We start from the raw sequence: 26,759 nt of genomic DNA, 5'->3' as shown, positions 1-26,759 counted from the left end.
AAAGCTGTCTTGGTTTACAGAGAATGTAAGCAAAAGAACAATTAAAATATTGCCTATAAAAATTTTTGCAACAGCTCATGAAGATCTGAATTGTTTTCAGATGGATATATAACACTTGTTTGCCTGCTGGTTATGTCCACATTGCATGAATAAAACAATGGCAACATCAAGGTCTTGTGAAAAATACATGTTGATAAATACATGATATATGTCTATCAATACACAACTGTGCTTAATCTTTTTTCTTAATATAGCATAGAATGTTACTTCTGGGACAGTTAAAAATATATTCAATCTCTGCATCAAATATTTCAGCTCTGTACTGTGTAAGTATTGCAAGTCACTACAATGGCTGGTTACATGATTGTAGTGGAAGTGTGACTAAATTATCTTCTTTGGGTATCCTCACTTCTGAGCACCAGAATGATAGTAGAAACTGATCAACACATCTAGTCAGTTGAAAATCTCTCTAAAATTCTCAGTAAAATGCCTATTCGCAAATAACATGTCGTCGCTGGGGTGACAAGACCTTGTATCTGCAATTTGGGTGAAAATTACTTTTTTGCATTTATGGTCAAATAATTGGTTAAGTGATGTCCTGTCCAAATCCTAGTTGTCTCACACCAAAAATGAAGCCACCATGGCAGGTCAAAGGAATGGCTGTCCCATTCGGTATAGTGCTTTGGCCGCCATGTTTTTTGGCTCTCCTGAACATTTGACATTTTGTAGATCAATATACGAGGTCTTGTCACCCCAGCGACGATGTACTGTCGGTCACTTTTTGACTGGCTTATCCTTCAATCATCTAGAAAATCAAAAATCAAATCAAACTTCAGCCATCATAAATTGAGAAATATATATATATGGGTTCTCAAAAAATAAATATACCACTCAACTCATAGAAATTTTACTTTTACAATGTCATTACAAAAATAAATAGATTGCATAATCAAACATAATGAAATGACTCTTGTCTAACACACAGCAGTTACCTCAATAGTAGATAACAGTAAACATTATGTGAAAGAATTACACACTATTCCCTGTGTATGATAACACAAGAGTTGGGTATCACTAAATTCGGGTTAGAGGTGAACTAAAAAAACTAAAATTCATTCAAAGGAATATCTATTCTCCTCTAAATGTTGGATTATATAAATGCTATTGTAATATATGATGGCTTTCATCAATAAATAAAACAAATCACATACCTGAAATCATGAAAAATATATGCCAACTTGATTTATTTTCATTGGAATGTGGGAGAGGAGCAAATCATTTGTCAATCATTGCCAGGTAATTCCTCAAGAGATACCAAGGCATGACAACAGGTGTTTACATCATCATTTAGCTCCCAGACTTGACCATCCTGAGTTAAAACATACAGTGCACTGACTTCAGTCCCATTCAAGGTATTTTTTGCATAAATATCTAAATATGAGTTAAAATGACTTCTAAACTCAGCAACAACATGATGTTTGTCAGCTTTTAAGGGTTTTTTTTTTGTTTTGTTTTTTTAGTAGTGAATGTATCATAACCACGGGCAATGGAGACGATAATCTAATGGGACATTTCGCGGACAAAACTAGTAGGTTTCCTTTCTTATACAGTTTGAAGAGGTTGGATGGGCAAGGCTGAGGTACTCAGTCAATCTTTCTGATGTGAGATGCCATACATGACAAGATTGTGTTACATGTACTTGAAAAACAATGGCTGAGTTACAAATCACGACTCACCACCAGTCCCTGGAGAGTTCATGAAAGAATTAACTCTTTATGTGCCATGGTATAAACCCCCTGTCTGCCACATTATTCTGAAACTGCAACATAGTTATGCTTTGGGAAATGGTTCTGTTTTTCAAATCTATGAAGCTTTCAAAGACTTTCGTTACCCTCGACATGTTAGGCGCAACACTAGAGAGGAAATGTCACGCTTTGTTTTTTATGTAAATTGAACCACAAATCTGTGATTGCTTTTACCAGTAGCTACATTATTGTAAAGGTATGATTTTTGCACACAAAACAGTGATAGAAACTTAGAATTTACTTGCAAATCCAGTTGAGAACATCCATTGATAGTCAATTACCACATAAAATACAAACTACATGTGACAGGAATGGAATCGCAAAAAACGTGTTCATTGTACTGCGACATTTGGCAATTTATCGATCGGTTTGGTTTGGGTTGGTTTGTGCGTTTGAGCAGAATATGCGAAGTTGGCATGCCATCGACTGAGTCAGGTGCGCGAACGTGGCACATAAAGAGCTAAAAATGGTGTAGGGCAATGAAGGGACAGCATCTTAGCATGAGAGTACATTTAACCACCAGTGATTGTGGGTACAAGGCAAGACAGCATCAAAAGTCCACCTTCCAACCACACCCTGTACACAGCTTAACACATTCCTCATGGTTAGCCCTGTTGGGACAGTTCTTCTGCCTAGCTAGAACCACCTCAGGTAGGTTGGTGTGTGTGCCATCACAAAATGGGGGCGTCTTGGTGTACTTGCAGTTGCATATCTGGTAGACGCTGTCAGGATTCTCAGGAACCTCCCACTTCAGAGACCTGAATCCTGTCTTCTTGTGTGCACCTGCAGCATTTGTGAGAAAGTAGAAATTTATTTTAAAATTGTATCAAGGCTAGTCATAGAGAGAGAGTCAAAGGCATGTAATCTTATCAGAGTCGAGCTGATTTGAGTACCAGACTGTAAATTCTCTTTGATGGACCACAAGAAAACTTCCAGCAAGCAACTCAATTATTTTCTCTACCATGCAGTGAATTATAAATGTTTTTCAGCCACTGAAATACAGTTCTTGTATAATCATCACAATTTGTATTTTACAGGAGAGTGTCTTTGCAGATGTTTGTGATGAAAAAAAATCAAAGTTATGATGCAAGATTGATGCACACATTCCAGAAGTTTTTCACTACTGGAGTGTCAAGTAGTCTTATAACACAGTCTTCTGAAGCAAGACAAAATAATCTTTCTTGAATACAAAGCTGACACTGATTGTGCAGGACTCCTCGCACATTTTGTAAATTGAATGAGCTGGATTACTACATCCAACATTTTCTATGCTGAAACATATGATTCTGCTCAAAATAGTTCAGCAATGTTATGTAAATAAATGTACAGGTAAGTCAGAAGTAGTGAAATTAGTCACAGAGATTGAGTAAAACTGGAATATCATCTTCCTTCTTTTTTTCTGTACACTGTAATGAGCAAAAATTGACAACAGATGTTACAATTCACAAGACAAACACAGTTTGCTCAGAAGACAGTAAGCTAAGTTGGAGGTATAGCAAACATTTGATTGGACCTGATTTTCGTATCAATTGTGTCACTGTGCTCAACCTTTGTGACTGCCTTTCTCTTCATGTGCAAATTTCTCCTTGAAGAGGTCCATCATTCATATTTGAATGCATTAGTCCATTTGTGTGCAGAATAGTTGTTGAGATGTATTTAAATACATCTTCTATCGTACGTAATTCTCTCTTCTTCCTTTTCTTCTCTGTCTTATTCATCTCCTTTTTTTCGTCCTCCTGAAATGTCTTTGTTTTGTACGACCTTGAATGAAAAATAATATTCGTTGCAGTGTACATTATTTTGCTGGTGGGTACCAGTACTTTGGAAACTTTAAAAATTAAATCCATCTGTTCATCCATGTTTGATACATGAAATGAGTCAGTACTTACCATCACACCATGGCGCTTTTTTACTCAGTCCACACGTACACCATTTCTTCCTCTTACCAGGTTGCAAGTCACAACCTTTTATTGTGATTGGTCCATACTGTACAAGAGATACAAACAAAAGATGGTGGATCAGTCACTTATGTTTCTGGCAACACTGTAATCAACACTGAGGCTTTTTGATAGCACCCTTAAAAATTTCAAAATAAAAAGGATATCATGTTATCTTAAGAGGAATTCAAGACAAGGCTATAACTTTAGTTATGGCTGACAAGAGAGGCTAACAAGAGAAACATTTTTCATGACAAAGAAACTGGATAATAATACCAATCAATTCCAAATCTCACATAAATCAATAACCACGAAGAAAAATAGGGATGTGGAAAAAGGCAGCTTCTACTTTTACACATTGTTATACCGTGTGTCTAAAAAAAAAAAAACTATACACTTTTGAAATGGCTGCCGAATAAGAAATATACGATTCTAGGGGGAAGGTTTATATGTATGGATAGCTTATGGACTCAACTTTCATATGACACCAAAAAGTCTAAAAATAATTCATGCTTGAATGAGCACTGCTCACTTTTGTAAAGGATATGAAAATTAGGCTGCGCAGGAATTAGCCTTCCAATTTCGCGAGGTGAGTCCGTTGGAACTTACAAAACTGAAGTGGATATGATAGGTAGGGATTATGTAACACTGAATATTAAATAATGGATTGTCAAAAAAAAAAAAAGAATGTCAAAGATGTCAGCTATATATTCTTCAGGTCAATGGGTAACCTGAATAATAAGAAGCCAGTAGCTGTGAAATTCCTTTTTCAACAAAATGTACCAAGTATAAACAGATGGGGATTATGTAAATCATTATTCAAATACATTTTGTTGAAAAAGGAATGTCACAGCTACTGGCTACTTATTACACAGGTTACCCATTGACCTGAAGAATAAATTGCTGACACCTTTGACATTACTTTGTTTGACAATCCATAATTGAATATTCAGTGTTACATAATCCCTACCTATCATATCAACTTCAGTTTTGTAAGCTCCAATGCACTCACCTCTCACAAAATTGGAAGACTAATTCCTGCGCAGCCTAATTTCATACCCTTTACAAAAGTGAGCAATGCTCATTCAAGCATGAATTATTTTTAGACTTTTTGGTGTCATACGAAAGTTGAGTCCATAAGCTATCCATACATATAAACCTTTTCCCCCAGAATCATATATTTCTTATTTGGCAGTCATTTCAAAAGTGTATAGTTTTTTTTTAGACACACGGTAGTAAAAAAAAGCATGATACAAATACATGACAAAGAACTTGCACTCTCTTAGGAACTTGATTAGACCACAAGTAACTTGTTGCTATTTATGAAAAAATATATGGGATCCTATTGATAAATCATTTTGGTAACTTATTCATACCTTTGATATTTATATTGAAAACTGTTCATGAAGAAAACCCCTAACATTGTTTCTACACTGGAGAAGAGCAACAGCTGCTCATATCAAATGCAAGTTTGATTATTGTTTCTCTCGTAATCAAAAGAATACCCATGATGCACTGTACCATGGATGGCAATGCAATCGCCTTGATGGAATCTCCATCAAAGTACAAATTGAGGGTACCAGTATTTTTCATCTTTTCTGATCAAGAGTGTGATGATATGATGAGCTTTGGCCAAAAGTAAATCATGCATCAAACTAGATTGAGATATACTCATTGGCACTTTATTATTTTTTGTATTCAATTCACACAGTAAAGAGTATTCAGATACATGTATATAAAACATTAGCAAGTAAAAATCAACTTGTAGATGACTCTTTTATGAGGAAATGCTTACAAGTTTGTACATTAATGATTCTGCGTTCATTAATCTAATGACCACAGAGTCTACTACCAGGCCCCATGAAAGAAAACCATTTATCACAACTCACATTGCTGCTTGAGTTCTATCACATTATATTCTATAACAGTAGGTACCAGTACCATCAGCTTGGAAATTTGTGTGTAAAAACCCTGGCACATTTCATGCCAATGCCATGTCACACCAGTACAAAAGCAGGAATGTGCTGGCACTTAGTCTACTACAATTTGTCCACAAGAATCCAGATATAATTGCTTATAGTGTTAACAGAAAGACACTGAATACAGTATTTCATCCTACTTAGAATGCATGGGTGTATGCAAGAGGGGGTTGGGAGGGTCGTACGACCCCCCCAAATTTTCAAAAGGTCCACTTTTTGTAAAAGACATTTTTGTTTTTTCAGGGCTTTTTACACTATATACAACAGGAAAAAAAGTGACCAGGTGGTGTTCCAGCAAATTGTCAAAAACCTCGTAAATTTCGTAACTTAGTTTTAATATGCCATACCTTATTTCTAAGCCGCACTGCCATGCCGAAAAGATCACTTTTGTATGCACCAAATGGCCCCATTTTAAGATATAAAATTAAAAAACTCCCTACCGTGGGAGGGGGGACATCCCCCTATCACACCCTCCCCCACTCGGTTGCTCCACTCCCTCGCAAAGGTAAAGGTCCAAAAATTTTGATTACGACCCCCCCCCCCAAAAAAAAAAAAAAAAATCCTGGATACACTCTTGGAATGCCCTAAACAACTTAATTAGTATTGCCTTATTTGATCTACTTCATAAAGTCCTTAAGCCAGGTTGTACAACAATCCTGATTGGCATAAAAAATACTTCTTCTTTATTGCAAAGATGTCTCCCTGAGCTTTGCAAATAGCATTGTACATTCCACACTAATTACAGCTGTATCACTGCTTTACGCTAAACTTACTGTGTCCACAGCTGGGTACTTAATCTCCTCCTGTTCAGAATCTCCTTTACGTCCTTCTGCCATTCTGTCTGTCTTTTTTTCTTGTTGGGTGGTTATCTGTTTTATATCTCCAACACTGGAAAACTGTGAGCAGAGTGACACAGAGCCAAGTCCAATGTGACCCTGACTGCCAACTCCTGGAAAGATGCTGTGCTTGGCAAGACAAGTACTGGAACTCTTACAGGGCCACTGAGAGCTAATACTTTGACAAAGTCTGGCTTTTGGCAAACTACCGGTAGCTGCTGGACGGTGGAGGTATCGGAGTGGAAGACTAGAAGACTGACGCCTTGAAGACTTGACAATGCTCAGGGATGTGAGAAGAGGATGCTGCCAGTATGTTAGCACAGAAAGCCTCGACTGTGTTGGATGATGTAAAGTGGCTTGGACGTGACGCCTGAGAGACCTCCAGCAGATTGGAAAGTAGAGTGACATCTAGGCATTTGGTAGTTCAGCTGCAGAGTCACACAGAGACTAGCACGTTACCATAGAGACCCTGGACAGATTAGAGACAAGACATAAAGGGAGAAGGAGGGTTAAGATGACAACTCCTCAAATTTGCACACAGTTATGGTGGAATACAGGTGCCCTGGAATACAGTACATGTATTACATAGTGATTCACTATAATGAGGTCAGATTCAAGGTCATTGATGGTAAACATTGAACACAAGACAAACAAAATGAACCCAAAGCCTGTTACCCTACTCAAAAGCCAATATATGTGACCCTGCACCTCAAAACAAACAAAAAGTCGCCAGACATGAATTTTTAGTTGATACCATATTCTGAAAGAGGAGACTTTAAGCTTTAAAATGATGTATAACTCAAATCAAATGGACTCTCCTAACCTATCTAAATATTGGAAAGAAATCACAAACTCAGGAAAAGTGTGAACTGAGAAAAGAGGCTCTGAAGTACAGTGTCTATTCAAGCGCTTAATCTTTACCAAACTGTGCTGGCTGTGTGATGAATGGGACAAAAAAACAGGAAGTAAACCACCAGAGTAACAACAATGAAGGGATTATCAAATTAAAGTGAACTTAAGCATGCCTCATTAACACATTCTGTCCATAATTAATACCCACTTTCAAAGCAGTAGCACTATCCTTTCAAAAGTTATTAGAGTTGAAAGTGAAGAGTGTGGACAAGGTTTTTCAGAAATGAAAAAGGGATTCTAAAGACACACCTAATCACACTATTCTACCAAAAATGTTCGAGATAAACTGCTAAAAAACACACCTTTCTGCCCGTTTTATGATACCAAATTTTAGCATATTGTAAAAGAAGACCCGCTCTTTCAGAAAATATGAAAAAGTCAAGTTCGGGTAGGTTGACCCATTTCACTTATTTTCAGTCCTCACGCAAAACCAGTGTGTGCGACTTTATGTTCGTTTTGAGGTGCACGGTCACATATGATCTAAGACTGAATGTGAGATTTTTATCTCAATCTATACCTTTGTCAACAAAACTACTACGAGTGTAATTGTATACCAAACAATGATATACATGTATATGCATGTTTATCATCATTGTCTCATTTATAGACTTTACCCTCTTTTTAAGAGCATAAGAGATAAGAGCATACAGAATCTAAAGTTTTTGCTTTGTCAGGCAGGCAAGATTTCAGTGAGATTGATGGCCCTCACTGCTGCTCATGAGTACTGCTACCCAGTACATGTATCTGATTTTGAGGTGTATAAACACACTGTATTACCGTTTCATCTTGGGCTACATGGCTTTGAACACAATTCAAACTGATCAAGGATTGATGCAGGATTTTTTTTAGGAATTACCAAAACTCAGCCACCAATAGCTGTCTGGTTTTGTAGAGTAAATTCTATTTTCTAACTTTTTTTCAACTGGTTGTCTGTTTTCTTAATACATTGTATATCCTGAATTGCACTTATAACAGAAACAGCAGCAAACTTTGAAACTATAAGTCTTTTGAAATTTCTCCATAGATTGGCTCTAAGGGAATTCCATGAATTCTAGTATCAGAAAGTTTTACTAGGCTGTCATGTGATGGCATTGGGGACTTTCCCTCATTGTTCAACCCAATTTAAGCAATGAAAGCAAATTTGAAAGCTGTGAGATTCAGGAAATTGAGGTTTCCTGTCTGCATTCTGTGACATTACTTTCCATTCCTTCTACTTTACACGATCAATCAGGCAGCCATCAAGGACATTCAAATTTCTTAGTTCTATTTACTGTCTCTACTCAAACATATTAGCCTTTTGCACATTTAAAATCTTTGAAGCAAATTTATGTGGTTTTCCTAATTGAGACTGATGTATACAAAACAAACTGGTATCTATTTCACGCTACATCATGGACAAATATTTGTCAAGTATTTTTTACATGTATATACAAAACCTACAATCTTATATTTTACAAGAAAAAAAAAGGCTAAACATATCAACATAAATATCAACACAGACACAATATGACATTTGAGGGGGAAAGCAAATCCTTTACAGAATGCATGCTGGGGAAAACCAACTCCCAGCAAATTTGCTGTGTACTTCATACTTGCCACTAGAAAGGTGGTTACATCTTGATTCATCTTAAACCACAATCATGACCAAGTCATTTTTTATGAGTAGTTGGGGGGGGGGGGGGGGTGACTACAACCTACATGTTGTGTGCCAATATGCATGCTGCCTATACAATCTATCGTGAATCTTTCTAACACTACTAACAGATCTGAGTTTGATGGCCTATTAACACTTTTACACAAACTGCACACAGTTCCAACTTTGCCACATAGTAAAAAAAATTATCAGGTATCTCACAAATCATGTGTCACTGTTAGTTTATTGAATACTAGTATTATGATATTATCAATTACTATACGCATTTAAACTTACTTCTCATTTCTTGTTTCAAACAAGGTGTGTAGCATGACTAGATTCTACAACTTTTGAAGAGTATGACTCTAACAAAACAGTCGTTGAAAGTAGTTGAAAGCTAGCCTATGTCTTTGACCACGGAGCTACAATCCATGCTCTGACTTTGACTTTGTCTAACCAGAGAGATGGGGATTACCACCTCCCTCGTCTAACCTAAACAACCCCGGGCACTCCTTACACAGTTATAATACTGTGGGAGCCCGAACGCTGAACCATATTAAACCAAGAACTACTGGATTTTTAGTTTGGCTAATTAAGCTCCTCTTTAATTAACCCCGGGACGCTCCGTGTACAGTTATACTGTGGGAGCCTGGTTGCAGTTACTCTTTTATCTGATAAACATGAAACTATATTGGTGTTCCCTTTACGTGTAAACATAATACATCCATGATTTACAAACACACACAAGATATAAGTACGAACGTCACTCGAGCTGACCACGAGCATTGGAAGCAGTTCGTCATGCCATCGCAACTTCCCCTTTCCAGAATTCCCTCCCGGATCCCTCTCGCTCACCACCAGCACAGCTAGCACGGCATGGTGGATACTGTTTCGTTTTCCAGCGGTGGGATACGTTGGCTGAGCCACTGCGTGTGCACACATTGGACTTTTGACCCATCCTACACTTACTGTGGATCCCGAAAGAATCTCTATATTTGGAGAACGCATAAACTAATTGGCAAATGTCGTACTTACATCGCACAGGAATCACAAAGTAGTGTGTGTTCACGCTGTCTGTACGTCTTTTCACACCTTCTCTGTCACCCACAACCAACCAAGAAGTGCTTCAAGTTGTACCTGCTATGGCAGTCAGACTACTATGAGCAAGAGTGATTCATGAAAGAAGAACATTCGCTTGCCTGGTACGTGTGTGGTCAGGTGGGTGGCCGACTGAATGAAGCACTTAAGCTACTGAAAAAATTTATCTGGTACAATATTGTACATGTACCCGCTACGGCAAGTCTTTGCTTATGTGACAATTTCTCGCTCCTGTCTTATTTTGTCCACGCGTTGCGATTGTGACTATAAGGGCTTGATGTGAGGATTAGTATAATATTATTAGGGTTAGGGTTATGCTTGTGAGTAGAATGATTTTATAGGACCTAGTATGTCTGGCTTAGGGTGCACATATTTCATGGGAGCAATTGTCTTTACTTTATTATGGAACGTGATTAGTATTACCCCCTCCCCATTCTAAATGTATTCACTATCCCCTATTCTACTTTATTCGTATAGTTATCCTACTATCAACTACTCTTTTTTTTTTCAATCTGTCTTTCTATTCTTGCAGAGTTGCAGCAATTCTCTACAAAGGTATTTATGTTTATCCAGTGCTTTTTTTTTTTACAAACCACCTCGTTTCCTGCATATTCAATGTCAGTTCTAAACTTTGATCCTGCTGTTGTTCATGTATTTAATATCAATTGTTAATGTATTCACTGCTTACTATAGCTGCTATAAACTACATTGTAGTGTTCAAAAATACAAATTTTAGATATATTGGCCTGCGCTATTTTAAGCAATAAATGAGTGATAATCACGATGACATTGATAGCAGTTACAAAATGTCGTTGCTATGAATGCTGCAATATTCACGCATTTAAACGTTCTTTAAGACAGTGTATAATACATTATTTTCCAGTAACTTTGTTTGGTTTTTACAGGAGGTGTACAACGTGTCCGGAGATAAACATCGCTTTGGAATACAAGGAATTTCATTATCATAATCTTAATGATTATAATGCAGTCTAAAGAAAATGCATCGCCATACCTTTGAAGAGCACTCAATAATGACGAATTTCAAGTCTAGGTCCCGCGAATTCCATACATACAAGCACGTACGATTTTTTTTTCACGTTACTGTTAGCTTAATTACCATGAATTAGTCGGTAATTCTTTGTAAAAAGATTTAGCAAAAGTATATTCATGATCAAATATGACTGAATCACACCTTCGTATTACCTCGTCTTTCTTCGTGTTTTCTGGGACACTGTTTCGCGCACGAGTATATCGTACACTTTATTAGTCACTTAGGCGTCTAACTTCAAACCTGTCTCGCAGCATTGATAACGTGCTGTTACCCTCACACCACAGAGGTGGCCTACCTGCTCACACGTCGTGCTGACGTTGGTGAGTAAACCGCAGATAATCAACGTCACATGCACGTTTGTGCTGGTACACAATCTACCAGTATCGCAGTGTGAGTGGTACGGAACGTTTGTTCTAAGAACTCTTAAAAACGGCACCACCTTGTGTGTCACCTGACACGGTGACGAGTCTTTGCATTTAATCCAAGATTTATGCTAACCCTCAACAACAATCGTATTTCTAGTGCTGTAACCTTTTTACACTTTAAATAGTTCATAGGCCTAGTAACCTTTTTACACTACGAATAGTTCATACAGTATATATTATGCGTAGGGCGTTATAGTCTGGCAATAAAGCCCACTTAGAAATGTCCTCCTGATCATGCAACATTCGGCCATCCCAAAGAAACAATAACAACCTGCTGATTCAAAGCAAACATTCGATAAAAGAGATATCTGCACGCCCATTATGTGCGGCTTAATTCTCTTGTGACTATAGGTTGATTCATATAGGTGGTCCTGAATTATAATATTATGGGATTTGAATGAATGCAAGACACTCCGGACCACTCGATAAAAGTTTGAGGAAAATCGAAGAACAGTTTGAAGAGTTATGAGTATTATAGATTTTGTACCGGTACTCGAGGTTATACGAATGCTTTGTCAACGCAGGATAAAACTAATAAGGCTTCATTATTCACCTTTTATTCCTTATACACAACTATAATGGTTATAGGGCCTTATTGCTCTCTGCTGGCAAACAACATGTAGGCCTACGATAATATTATTAACTAAGACGACAATTTTACAATCTCCTTGCACACAATAAGAGTCATGATAACATAGGCCCTACTGGTAGTTTTTTTTTTTTTTTTTTTAAACGCATCTTCCCTGAAGTTTTTCTTCCCCGTATAGGGCTGCCTGGCGTTCTTCTCTAATTGATTTTTTTTTTTTCTACTGGCGAACTGAGATACCAAAATTTCACTCAAGTTTCTTAAATTAAACATATAATTGTCAACACCTGTTCGTGAGCAGACTTGCATACATTAACATAAGTATTATGCAGACTTTGATCGTAAACCGGTTAAGATTTGTGAACATTCTAAAGTAAGTCCATTATCAGCTTAGATACTTAAAGCAAAATATAAAACATTTCCAGTGTGATACCTGTAGCATAACAACAAGGAATATTCTTGAAGTTACGATAAAAAAAAATCACTTGTTTTCTTATTCATTGTTTTTAGCAGCTGTAAGCACAAATATCTCAAATTAATAAGTATGGAGTTAACTCACTTTTCGACCAAATTTTTCATATTGTGACGTCATGCACACTCTCTGGGTTCATCAGTTTCACTTCCTACTTTATGTGAAAGCTGACAAATCAGGATAATACTCCCAGCCAGTAATGAGCATGTATACCCCGACGGACGTGCAAAGCCGAGTTTAGATTCAATGTTTTGTTGTTGTTGTTTTTTGTGGAAAAAGAGAATTTGTCAAAGTGAATTCATACCCATCAAACTGAATGCATTCAAACGGCGCGACACTAAGTTTAATGGCAAACATGGCACATTCAAAGGGTAAAAATCGAATCATTTTAATCCAGTTAATGAGTGTTATACCTCCCGTCTAATATTGTCGTGTCGAGTTTGAAAATTTTTTCATGACGTTATCGATGGAATCAGTTAATGATTTCCTTGAATTGATCAAGTTTTTTGGCACTGCGAATAATTTGGCATATATCAACTGCACTGAAAAAAAGGAGTGCCACTGAAAAAAGAGGGGGGGGGGAATGAAACACCCCCTATCATTATGGTTTCTTACAATGTAAATAATGACCAAAGACAATGATGAAAGGAAATTCAGCAACCACTTTCCCCTTCGTCAAAAAAACAAAAGTAACCAAGTAAACCATACACAATGGAGGAGAAGAAGAAATGAAAAAAAAAAAAAAAACATCTTGAGTAGTGTCACACTTTCTGCTGTCATAGGTGACGGCCACTCCACACGCAACACTCCCCTAGTTACGGAGGTAACCGCGCCCCCTACGCTGCTGGTATTATAGCTGGAAGGGGCGCGTTTCAATAAGTACCTTCCAAGCTTGCCGTGAGCACTGACCTCTAGAATTTCTTATAGAGATCAGTAGCCAATGTAGCCATGTCCCAATGGTCAAAACTATGGAGCAGTAGCATCTAGTCCACTACTAACAAACACACTGTGACGGACTTTGATTACACCTCCTTTGCTTACAACGATTCCTGTTTTATTTCGATATAGGGCCTACTTGCCTTCTCAAACTTATTGTGTCTTGTACATGCAATGTGTTTTTGTCTTATTCATAACCATGACTTGAATTTACCTGAGTTGGGGGTTAACGTTTGAAAGGCTGGTCCATGTTTATCTACCACTTTCTAAACATATTTTTTTTTCTTTTAAACTATAACTGGTCTCTGTTTTGTACGTTTTCGTATGCATGCATCAAGGCATGCCAAGATGTACCTTTTGTATGCAAATGCTTTTATCAGATTTGTGGAAACCAAAATTACAAATATTGACTTATTTTCATTTTTCAGTTGAGCGAATTTGGAAAAGAAACCAAAATGGTATCCAAAATGGCTGCCAATATGGTAATCTGTACTAAGATACCACAATACATACATGTGTCATAGGATCTTCGTATATACGCTTATTGAAAATGATGATATTAACATCCTCTTTACATAGAAAAGATGAAAGCCTGACACTTGCGAGCACTTGAATAAATGAAAATAGAATTAAATTCTACTAATAACGTCTATATTCTTTTATTCGTAATGTGATTTTTGAGCGAAAATGATGAGCCAAAGAGTTCACGGGAGAATGCCCAGTGTTAGGAAAATGCGAATTCCGACATGGTAGCCTTTTCTGGCGTTGACGTGACCTGATCTCCCGTGAGTTGATAATGATTGTTTTTAACCCTTACCTTCGGGTGTAGGGTTTGCTGGACATCTTGTGGAGTAGCTAGATTGGGCCAAGTCGGGTGGAGGGGCGATTTACATGTATTTTAATATCAGAGTTAATTTATATATAGGCCTATATATTTTTTTTTTTGGGGGGGGGCGGGGTGGTGGGGTGTGTGAATGAATGAGGGTATGTGTGTGGGGTGTGAGTGTATGTGTGTTGGGATGAGGATGTTTGGGGTGTGTGTGTGTGTGTAGTTAAAAAGGAATGATCGGATAATTCATTCTATTTCCTCTCTTCTGTTTGATATCTGCCTTAAAATGAATTGAATGATTATTCTTGTTTTATGGATTATGGATTATGTCTCATAACTGTAGGAATATCTACATGATTTATGACAGATGTTATGTAGAATGTGTGTAATTTTTTTTTTGAATTGTTATATTCTCAAAGGAAATGGAATTAATAAAAAGATCACTGAAAACAAAAGTGTGTGTGGGGGGGGGGGGGGCGGTGTAGTTGGTGTGGAAGTTCAAGTTATGTTTGGGTAATGTGGATCTCCTCGGCCGCGGTTTTGCTTGTTCCAGTCTCTGCAATGCACACACTTTTTTTTTTTTTCAGTTGCAGGGGAGGATGAAACTGTCAGTTAGTCACTCATTAGTTTGTTTGTTTTATTCTCCTTCCCCATCTCGGAACTTCGCCCTTGAACAAGATTTGATTCGTATCTTGTAACTTAATGTTCTGCCTTTTTTTGGAAATAATTACTCTATGTACATTGTTCAGTGATTGTGTTATTTTAATCATGTAAATTGTTGTAAATGGTGTGATTTTGTATAATTTTACAATAAAACATAAATAGAAAAATATATAAAAAAATATTCCTCAAAGCGGACATTTAGGCATGAACAGTACAATTCTAATGATGAAACGCATTAAATTGTTAACAGGTTTTTTGTGGGTTTTTAGGCGTGTATTAGATCTCAAACTTCAAGTAAAGAATGTAAGAGAGGGACAATTTGAGTATCGTTTTGTATACAAGCATTTTTTTTTATTCATGGATGGGGCGTGACACTTGTGTTCTTAAACATTTTGCTACGCCTGCCCTGACTTTAAATGCGGGGCGAATAGATACGGGCAGAAAACCTGAACACCAAACTGTGGAATTTACGTAATCCGTATAGAAAACCAGGATAATTCAATGTCCACTTCAGTCTTTTGAACTTCAATCCTCGACCATTTGACTAAAACAATTTGGTGTCAACGTTTCTTTTCAGCGACGGGTAAGGTCTACTAGTGCACACTATTTACAACCTGTTAATCACTGGAACTCTGAAATTGCGATTTCGAGGGGGTTAATTCTTTATTTTGTGGTACTACGCAATCCGTATTTAAAACTTGGCTTGTATTATCCATTGTCCACACCAGTCTTTTGAGCTTCAATCCTCGACCATACTGGAAGAATACGAATTAGTGTCAAAGTTCCTTTTCAGCGACGGCTAAGGGTCTACCAACAGGTGCTGCCACCATATTCACAACCTATTGTATTAAGAATCACTGGACCTCTGGTTTCGAGGGGGTTAATTCCTTTATTCTGTATCTACATTGTGGGGACTTGATCCGGACAACAAAGGATTTGGTCTCCACGGGCAAGCCTTTTTCACATAACCATACATAATGTGGTTGTGCTGTTGTGCACAATGTCCTCTTTAGATTTTAGAGAAAGCGACTGGCGAGAAAAGACTAGGCTAATGGGAATCATTCATGCAGAACACCCAGAAGTCAATAAAAGAGATGCACACCCCGGATGGTTGGGCGGAATTCTCCCGGGTGGCCGCAATGAGCGGACGTGTGGCACAAGAGCCCCACGCAACCATAGACACACCCATCACAAATGCACCGACCACCACCATCACCACCACCCAATCAAAGCAACCAGGGGCACATGCCCCCCACGCAACCACAGACACACCCATCACCACCACCACCCACGCCAAGCAACCACACACAACCCCCACCACAGCAATCGTGATCCAGCGAAACTGCGTGACGCACATAATCATACTCCGTAGCCCCAACAAAAATGGACGCTAATATCTGAAATTTTCTCACATTGCTTTAATGTTGAAAGAGATGAAAAACTTATCATATCTGAAATTTCCTCACATTGCTTTAAAATATTGAAAGAGATGAAGAAACTTATCAACAAAAACTGCGTGACGTACACATACCCAACAAGCACAGCAGACGCGCAATATTTCACTGTTCTGAAAAATTATTGATAAAGGATGCTTTAGGTTGAATTCAAAATCTTTTTAAGAAATGAAATTCTGATGTGAAGTAACCCTTCGAGGAAGTTGCATTGTGTGTGACATTTGCCCTTATCTTTCTATTTTTTGAAAGTATTTTTGATGGATTTTGTATCTGTGAGCCTATTCAAAAGGTAAATGTGCAGGTCTGATTGGTCTCCCCGTGCACTTCGGTCCATCTCCATTAGACTTAGATCAAAGTGAAGACGCACACGCAGATCGGGGGGTGACAGATACCACTATTTACCCACTCACATTATCCCTGAATATCAATTTGTCTAACATTTTTTATTTTAAAAATTTCACATTTTCCACCAAACGTGTGCACCGGAATGTTGAATTTCACTTTTACAAATGCAAAAGCTTCCTCATGTGGCAGGGAATACAACCGCCCAAGTCCTCCCATCATCGGCGTGGCGTTTATAAGAAAATATCACGGGATTTTCGGTTTTTCACTGCCATTTTGGTGGCTTTTTTTTTATTCTTTCAAAACCCTCAATGATGCAAGAGTTGCATCATCCAGATTCGGATTCAGCACCTCTAAATAGGGTAGAATCATTGACAACATTCGGCTGACGGTATGACAAGATTTAGTTTCTGGCACACAGACTATGGATGAAGTACGTCCCCGCAGAGCCATTATCGTCTGACAGTCAATGCGTTTGAAGGCATGGTTATCAAGGTCGCCCTCTTTTGGCAAACGCCTTACCGCTTCATCGTCAACACCTGGGTTCACGGCTGTCCAAATTGTTCGTTTTGTAATGGGTGAATGCGCTTCATCATTACGATTTTTGCATCGATATTCAGTTATGTAAGCGTAGCCAGCTTTTAAATTTGCCTGCTATTATATCCATATCACACGCATTCAGTCGTACACTAAATATCATTAACACAATCCATGCATGTTTCTTTGTATTCAAGTGTCTGGGTATAATTTCGTATGTTTTTCCTATATTCATCATTTATTCATAATTACAACTTGTATGAAATATCATGATTGAACAAATCTACCTTGACCCAGAGAAGTCAAATTACATCTTACGTATGCTAGTAAACGACAAATCCTAGATAATGCTTCAGAACAATAAGACAAGCTAGAGATATGAAATCCAATATGTGATATCAAATGAAAACGATCTGAAAGGATTTCCATAACTGTCTTCCGTCAAGAGTGAGCCCTTTAATAGTGCTCGTTGTGCAAATTCGGAGAACTAAACTATCAAGCAAGCACTGTCGTGTGCCTTTCCGCAAATTGGTGTAGAAATATTTGTCTTGAAATGTAAACACCGACTCCTCTTGTCGCGAGCATGATTCATGTATGCATGTGTCTAAAAATGTCCGTTGATATTGCCACAATAAGTTAAAGGATGTTTCCAAATATTTTATTCCCCTTTAGAGTCTAGTCTCTTTTATTTATTTATTTTTTGTTTATATTTTAACGACGACTGCTATATTTGACACGTTGATGCATGGAATATACCAATGGAACATAATAATATACGATCCAAATATTGTGATTAATATGGCAAAGTTACAGAGAGATAAATATTTATTTAAAAAAACTTCATTATCATTTCATCTATAGTTCAAGGCAGCGATTGCAGACTCCCCCAAAAGAAATGAAGTCATAATCATACATTATTTGGTAATGTTTGGTCTTGTAATATTAGACTTGCCAGTTACAGAAGTCATCTGTATGATGGGCCAGTTCCGTGGGGTCAGTACAGATCCCCGAGAAATTGTTACAGCACTTGTAAATAGTGGTCACCTGTAACGCACGGCCAACGGCCAGCCACCTATATAATTCGTAACCTGGCAATAGCTTGTATAGGTAATGATTACATCTACAGCTGATGAAACACAACTCACCTGAAGCCATTTTATCTGTGAATGACACTAATATCCGCTAATTTCTCCCCTTGACCGGTCGCTATATTCCCTGGTGTCTGACTATGCAAAAATGTGATTCTTGTCAGAATACGCCACAAGCTGAACCGACATTATGTGAAATTCATTTTTGCTATTATAGTCCAATGTTGTCAACTATCCTATACGTATACCATAATCACAAAATGCATACGAGGCTATCGTGGAAAGCAGATCCTTCATCCTGGTAAAACAAAACCACACATAAGCTAATTAGCAACAATTATTTTTGTCCTGCATGCATATCATAATCTACTATAGTGCACTGAAGATCATTTAAAATCACAGGTAAGTATGTATGTGTGGGTGTGTGTGTGTGTGTGTGTGTGTGAGTAGGAAGTAATGAAATTAATTATAGTGCATTTTCCTACCACTTAAAAAATAACCATTTTAATTGCCAATAAATAGCAACAGTTTAGGCATATACAGTGTATTTACCACAGCCTACTAAGAATATTTATTTTGCTTTCATTTTGCCATCATGCCGCTTGAGGTGTGCGATGTTGAGCTGGCTGGGGAGGAGAGAAGAGAATCGACTTTTCAAAAGGAATTGATATATTCAGCTTTAAAAGGCTTGCAGAGACTGGTCATGGTACAACAAGTAAAATGCGGACTGACATCGGCTGATCCGCCCAAACCATCTTTTCGCTGTCAGCGCGCCTCTTGTTCTATATTCGATCATCGTGACCAAGCGTATCCCATCGAACCCTATGACTCAGCGTACATTGCCGACTTGCCGAGCCCATTCTATGCCTTCAACTGTGCTAGGCGCAGTGTTGCTAGGGAAAAGGCGCGGAACGCCGGTTGTCAATTTTCCCTCTCCGCACGTTTCTCCACGCATTAGCTTCACGCTGTGCAAAGCAGACGATATTTGAGTGGGCCGCGAGGCATGCACTTTTAACGCGGAATCCATCGTGTGCGGAACTCGCATCTCATTTCGGATATAAATATCAAACACGGATGCCCGACTAAAGCGCAAGAGAAAGCAAGGGGCGAACGGGACATGCTGCTGTCTGAGGGAAGCAAATCATTTACAGCATACAGCGGCCAGAGACTTGAGCAAACACAACTCTGAAATCATCGCTTTTTGACATTCTGGATTCAAAGTGCAATAGACACGGCACCGCTATGCCACCAGCAGCGACCCGATAGCCACTGATTTTATCATCTGCCTCAAACGACGACGTGAATTTCACTTCCGTGCAAAGTACTGGATGGCATGAGTGAATACATCTCTGATCTACCAGTGAACTTTGCCGGACATATTTGGATTATCATCGGTGGACATCTCGAACTTAGCAAGTGTAATAATTGCCGTAAATGCACACACTCTCTTAGGCTCATCTCCCGTCATTATTAAGGGCATGTAAAGGGCAACTTCATTTCTTCGAGAACTGATCATGCACACGCCGTCTACAGACGACAGAGGTTGACCTGCCATCAAGGGAAGGCAACTCGTTTTTATCTCTGAAGTTACCATAGCTACAAGCAGCGTACGCAAAATCATATTCCTTTGAGATATTTGTTTATGCAAGACGATATTACACTACCGAAACCACCGTCGACGATAATTATGAGCTCTTGAAGCTTTCAAAACATATAGTTTCTGGAGGAGCGAGCGCTTAACAATAATAATCGGTCGGCGGCTTGGACAGCAACACTTTCGATCTGAATAGTCCCAGCCAGGTCATATCTGAGTATCAACTTGCTAAGAGATTTGTGAAACTCTCCACGAGTACGTGACCATCCCTATCAACGAAAACACGGAAGTGGGCAAAGTCTGTTTGTATCGTCCCGTACAGTAAGTGATACTGTGCCTATGTAGCAGTGCTTTGTCTCGATCAGAATTAATGTTCTCTTACTGAGATTGATTGCTAGTTTGTGCCGTTGCTATTTTTGCCGACGGGAAAACGCCTTGTCTGCAGTCGGATGTCGACGAAACCTATTATGCTGGGGCTCCACGTGCGTGGCAGTTGTCGGACTACCTTGTCATGACAGGTTAATCTCACTTCCTGTGCGCTAGCCACCGACGTTTATTCATCGCTGACTCCCCTCGACATCCACCACTAATGAGGAATTAATCAGAGAATATAACATTTGCAGCCGATCGGCGCCCGGTTTGAGCTGACGTGGAGGCTGTTCGCACCATCATATTTCCCCCCTCTATACCCCAGTGACGAAGAGGCGTACATGAGCACTGCTGAATGTATGAGGTGAGATATCAAACATGGGAGGACAGAACGGAAAACTTCGCAGGAACAACGGCCTCCGGCCGGAGAGCAACGCTTCTCTCTATGGTCTCTGTATGGGGCAACCCTCGCAGGTATTCTACAGCAAGAGTTTGGAAAACTGTAGTCTAAAACTATACCGCACGGAATCGTCTGGTAACAACGGCGGTAGCTCCCAGGATGAGGTCGTGGTGCTGCTTGATTGTGGTGGACGAGTGTATGCCAACGGCAAGCGGGTGTACCCATTTGACGGTTCGGCAGGAACTTTTGGCTGCTCGTCATCAGCTGTTGACATCCCAAATGAATTTCCGAGCGTTCGATGGTCTGGTGAAATAGCCCGCATCCCCGGAGATTCCTATAAGATAGTTGGTGGGGACGATAGGCATGTCCAACCTGGTGATTATGCAGGAGCATTGAACACCTTGCTGTCCTTGGTAGCAGAGACCTTTGAACAACTGCTCAAGGATGGCCTTAAGATGCAGGAAAACATTCGCGTGCTGGAGGAGGAAAATACGGCTCTCTCCCTGAAAGTCCTGGAATTGAAAAGAGAGCAGCTACATACACAAAAGCTGGAACTGGAAAAGAAGAAACTTGAACTGCGAGTTGAGGAGCTGGAGACGAAACAAAGTATTGCTGTTCCTGCATACCCACAGAGACGAAAAGTGACTCCTCTGGTGCGGACTGGCTCCTTGGGTCACAATGAGGTCAGAGCCAGAACCTTGGAGCTAGAGGCAGTCGCCAGCAAAGCACGAGTGACGAATGGAGTGAATGGGGTCAATGGCGTAAACGGTCAGCACCATGAGAACGACTTGACTCGGATGCGTCCTCGAACCTCCGCCATGACTAGAATCAAACAGATCGAGAGCGAGAGGGATGAACTCAACAAGGAGAGTGCAGTTCTACAGTTCCAGCTCGACAGACTAGCTTCAGAGCACCAATCCGCAAAGACTACCATCCAGCACACCAGTTCGCCCCGGCGTAGCCCTCCTCTGACCCAGCAACTGTCCAACAGTAGCAGCAGCAACCATCTTGGAAGTTGCAATAGTAGCCAACTCGGCAGCAGCAGCTCCCTGAAACACAAGGCCGTGACCCAGTGTCAGGAAAACGGCACCCGAGCTCACAGCAGCATGGAACAACTTAACATATCTTTCGACGGAGGCAACAGCGATAAGTATGAGAAGCTCGACGGAACATGGGAACGCTATGATACCTTGAAAAGACGCTACGAGGACCTGAAGCAGCGACGACTGCTACGGATGAATAGGTACGCATCGCAAGATGACGTCGGAAATCAGTCACCTCGAAGTCCACGGCGAACACCTCTGCCAATGGCTCCTGGATCGTCTGCGACTATTAATGGCTATCTAGCTGCTTCCAACGGTCTCTCGGATAACAGGAGGGGTAGTTCTGACAACAGCAGTGAGAATGGCTACGCCAGTCCCTGAAGCTGGAATCCAAAATGTCTGGATTCTAATGGCCAAGTCCTGCAGCTATTAAAGGCAAGCCAGTTCTCACACTGCGTTCTAAGTAATGGATGTCAAACCATGGCGATAGAGCGAACTTAAACGGACGTCTGGATACAACTTTTGTGGCCTTTCTTTGATCCCAAACCCAGCCTCCTGTGGATCATGCTTTTACCAATAGACTCACAGTTCACGCTTTAAGGCTCAAGCGAAATGACAGTAGCTCCATATCTACAGTCAAAATACCAAAGATCACTAATTCTAAATTAATGTTATGCTAATCCACCATCCAAATCATGTGAACCTCATGTCAGATACTTACAGTGTTTGACGGTACTTTTTAATCATAAACATCAGTAATTTTCTCGTAAGCGAGCTCAAAGTTGAAAGTTTACTTATTTATTAATATCATTAGAACACCCATTTACTCTATTTATCCAATGCGTTAGATTCTATGAGATTTGCTTTTTTGTCGGGGATTTATTTAACATTTTACAAAAAGGATCACAAAATATTTGATTATGAATATGTACTTTCATAAGACGCTGTCATGATAGTAAGAATCAATTTGTAAAGAGTAATATTGTATTTGCTCAATCGGGCATAAGCTGAAAAAGGGATGAAAGTAAGAAACGATCCAACGTAAAGAAAATGTTATCTGTGTGAAGGTTGTTCCGAATCTGCTGAAATGTTTACGCCTTCTCTGGTGCCTACCAATTGAATTATAGTGTGTACATAATAAGGTTTCCCTTTGTCTTATCCGGGATATTAACGGAATGTAATGATGGATTCTGTCATGTACCTTTGTAACGAGCTAGTGAAGACTTTATCGTGCCCAGATCCTGACATTTGGTGCTGTCAGGGTATGAGAGTGTCGAAGGAGAGGAAATTAAATCATGTTTAGCTTATCAGCGGAATGATGCTCATCACCACCAGGCTCCCGAGGAGATAACGGAGATTTCAATTATGGCAAGGTGAAGCCATCTACCCCTGCTATATGCGGCCTGTTATCAACATGGTATGTGGTGGAACTCTTCCATATGCGGAGAATCGTGTGGAGGTGGAAGAATCACAATTGGATTCAGACAGCATGTGAAGTCTTGGTTATGTAAAGGCTGGCGTTGTCTTTCTTGAAAATGCAGTACTCTTCCAAAACACTGGCCGCTCCATAGTGTGATGGACAAGCTCTCCACGTGACTGAGTACTCTGTCTGTAATTGCCACTTAGCACTGTGTGTGTGGTACCGTTTGATTCTATAGCGACTCTGGGAACGCATATTCAATGAAGGGTACTCCATTTCGTCGCTCTGAGAAGAGGTTACCAGTGCGAGCTACATTAAATGCCTTGAAATTATACCAAAAGGTCATTGACGTTACAGTATGGGTTTATGATTGAGAGAAATTGTTGTATTGTATGATGGGCCTTGATGACTTGCAATGGGGCCAAATTAACAATGAGAACAAGGCCATGCTGTTCAAAGGGACTTTCAGCGTGTTCCACTTGATAAAGTTTGAATAGTTCTCTTTGTTCGAGGCTGTAGCTACCGACAAGAGAACAACGACCAGATTGATCTGTGGATCTAGAATTGTCCATCGGTGATTTCTCGTAATTAAGATTTTTGTACAAGAATGTGATGCTACCAAAGTCGTCAGAACTGTCCCAAGGAAAGATTTGAATGGAAAGTTGTATGTTTAGGAAAGGATGATTGGAACAAATGAACAGGAGAAACATATGAAAGGGTACTGATCAGCTACTGATGTTTACTAACAAACTAACAATGAGACGAATTTTGTAAAGTAGTTCCCTGTCCTTTTGTATATTAGCATATTGTATCCACGTTTCGTGGCCAAGAATTATGATTAGAATTATACCAGTTGATGTTTGTGTAGCAAGACGAAAGAAGTACCACTTGTCGTCACTGAAAGTACAACTTAAATATAATCCGTACTACTATTTTATAGAGATTTACAAAGGCTTAACATAATGAGTGTAAAGTTGCGGCCAGAGAAATCATTATATATATTCGATGTAGTCAACATTGCTCAATTGCTTCACACGTTAAGGATATGATTTCGTATTTCGATAAACGAATCATCAGTTCAGATTCAAACATTCCAGAACCCAACTTAACACATCTTTCCAATGGGTACCCAAATCCGATTGTACCCATTGCATTTCTGTAGTCAAGTTTACACTATCCAATGATTTTAAAGCAGTTTAATTGCGCAACGAGCATTGATAATTTACAAATCGGGCCCTGTCGTGGGCGCAATGTTGCCCCGTAACATACATCTGACAAACTGATACACCACTGGTATATTAAGGTACGAAAGTAATCATTATTTTGTTGAGCCTTTGTAATACGCCCTAGTAAAAAGCACCCCCCCCCCATTTTTAGAATCAATGGCGAATGTGTGCATGGCTTTCTTATATAAATCATGATCTGACAGAAGGATAAATTAGTGTTTATCTTTCGCTCGTAAAGTAATGCAGTGTGCCATCATAAACAGATGCTGCTTCTGCAATGTTTGTGGTTGTTGTTCTGTCTAATGCAATGAGCCTTGTGAGAGACCCCGGTATGGCATGATATGCTATCACGTGTAGCTCTGTTTGGTGACCACTTGTTGGAGAGAAGGAAAGGCCAATTTCCGGGCCGCTTCCCAAGTCAGTTCCTCGCACAACCAGGGCTGCTTCGTTCTCTCGCTTCACTTGTGTTTGAATGCTTGCCAACATGGCGCATCATGATAAACAACATGTCATAAAATCATAGCGGGCCAAGATGTTGAGTGGAAATAGGTACACACAAACAAAATATCCAGCATTGGATTGTATTAATTTTGAAAAGCGAAAACTGGGATATTATAAGGCACCCTGATAGAATATTTTAGCTTTTCAGATTATCACTTATCCTACTAACGTTTATGTGTGAGACATTGTTTATTCCTTAGTGATGAACTCATATGGACGAGGTCATCATATCAACTTGATGTATAGACCCTGCAAATTAACACGAGCGATACTATATTCGAGACCTCGACCACTTGCAGATTTTGTCAAAAGAGCTATCCACTGAGATGTGAAAGTATTTCCAGAAGTCTGATAGGAAATTCCATTGGTTTTCTCTATGACTCTGGCTGAATACTTAACATTTATCATGAAAGCGAGGTCATGAGTGTTTACCGCCTGTAATTTCAACTGGGATGTATAACTAGGATGTTGTGGTATAAAATGTAAGTGACCATTTACCACCAACCAGTGCAGCTCTCAGTGTAAAATCCTAGTCTTCCCTATACCACAGCCAGTGACGGAGCTGTCTAAAAACATAATGTCGATGTTTCTCAATGTTTTATATACACACTTACATTGTGCTTTTTGAGTCGTATGGTAAGAACAGTCAGAAGAGCTGAACAATGCATGCTCTTGACGTTCGATAACATGTCGTGACACAAGAGTCAATTAACATGAGAGTGTATTAATGACAAATTACTGAAACACATGACTGTTGTAGGAGTTCTATCTGTATTTGAATGTTGTGCCTAAAGAAAGCAGCAAGTTATATCTGCTGGATTTAAAGAGGCATAACAATTCTGCTGAATGATGTTGTGTATCTTTGCAGTGTATCGAATCATTGAAGGGATATCTCTTCGTAAATATGAATATGTATGTATTATAAATTACCAGTGACGGACGGCTATTACGTAATGAGTCACCGTGCCTGTAAAGTTTGCATGAAGTGGTAAAGTGAATTAATGCATGTCACTGATAGTCATTTCTGGACTTGAATAACGGATTTTTGCGGAATTTTGCCTGTGAATAACATGTTTTATAGCACCTAGATAGTGGGATATTAACATTTTCCAAGTCTTTGATTTTTTGACTTGGTAATCTATGAAATCATAGCAGTATGACGCTGCCCATCCTGTGTAAACCTTAAGATTTCGAAAAGGAGTATTGTGTATAGATACTATATAGATACGTAGCATAGACGCTCTGTATTGATAAGTAATTGTCTTCTTAAGGCGTGAGAAATGAAAACATTAAAATCTTTTTTATTGTAATTAGGGATCGTATTGTCGCTTTGAGATTATGCTATGGTGTTTTACACTTCAAAGCGATCATTACAATATTTTCTGAAATCTCAAACTTAGAGTACAACTTGCTGTTTACGTTAATGTTTTGCAATTGCCATAAATAGAATGGCCTCTCCCTGGATTAAAGAAAAATGTCTCAATAGCTATAAGTCTTTCATTTCGATGATCACTCACGTAACTTCTTCAAGAAATGATAATGTGAGAATAATTTTTCGGTTTTAGTGCGGATAAGCGTCTGTGCTAAAAAGTACATGATAACATATGTACGATTTAAACCCTC

The 26,759-nt window shown here is 39.2% G+C and overlaps 1 protein-coding gene across 1 annotated transcript; it reads right to left on the bottom strand.

Annotated features, from left to right (window-relative positions):
• Positions 1 to 1,217: 1,217 nt before the first annotated feature.
• LOC139727211 (uncharacterized) lies at positions 1,218 to 7,079 on the bottom strand. Its single transcript, XM_071638167.1, has 3 exons — positions 6,495 to 7,079; positions 3,695 to 3,791; positions 1,218 to 2,588 (listed from the first exon to the last, which is right to left on the bottom strand). Exons 1-3 carry the CDS (start codon positions 6,963 to 6,965, stop codon positions 2,356 to 2,358), a joined length of 801 nt encoding a protein of 266 aa, XP_071494268.1. The 5' UTR covers positions 6,966 to 7,079; the 3' UTR covers positions 1,218 to 2,355.
• Between the last annotated feature and the right edge of the window lie 19,680 nt (positions 7,080 to 26,759).

The sequence above is a fragment of the Diadema antillarum genome, unplaced genomic scaffold, assembly GCF_040938485.1.
Source record: "Diadema antillarum isolate AM-2024a unplaced genomic scaffold, OU_Dant_1.0 seq00000122_RagTag, whole genome shotgun sequence".
In the NCBI taxonomy this organism is placed as follows: Eukaryota; Metazoa; Echinodermata; class Echinoidea; order Diadematoida; family Diadematidae; genus Diadema; species Diadema antillarum.
This window is presented reverse-complemented; position numbering and strand designations above follow the sequence as displayed.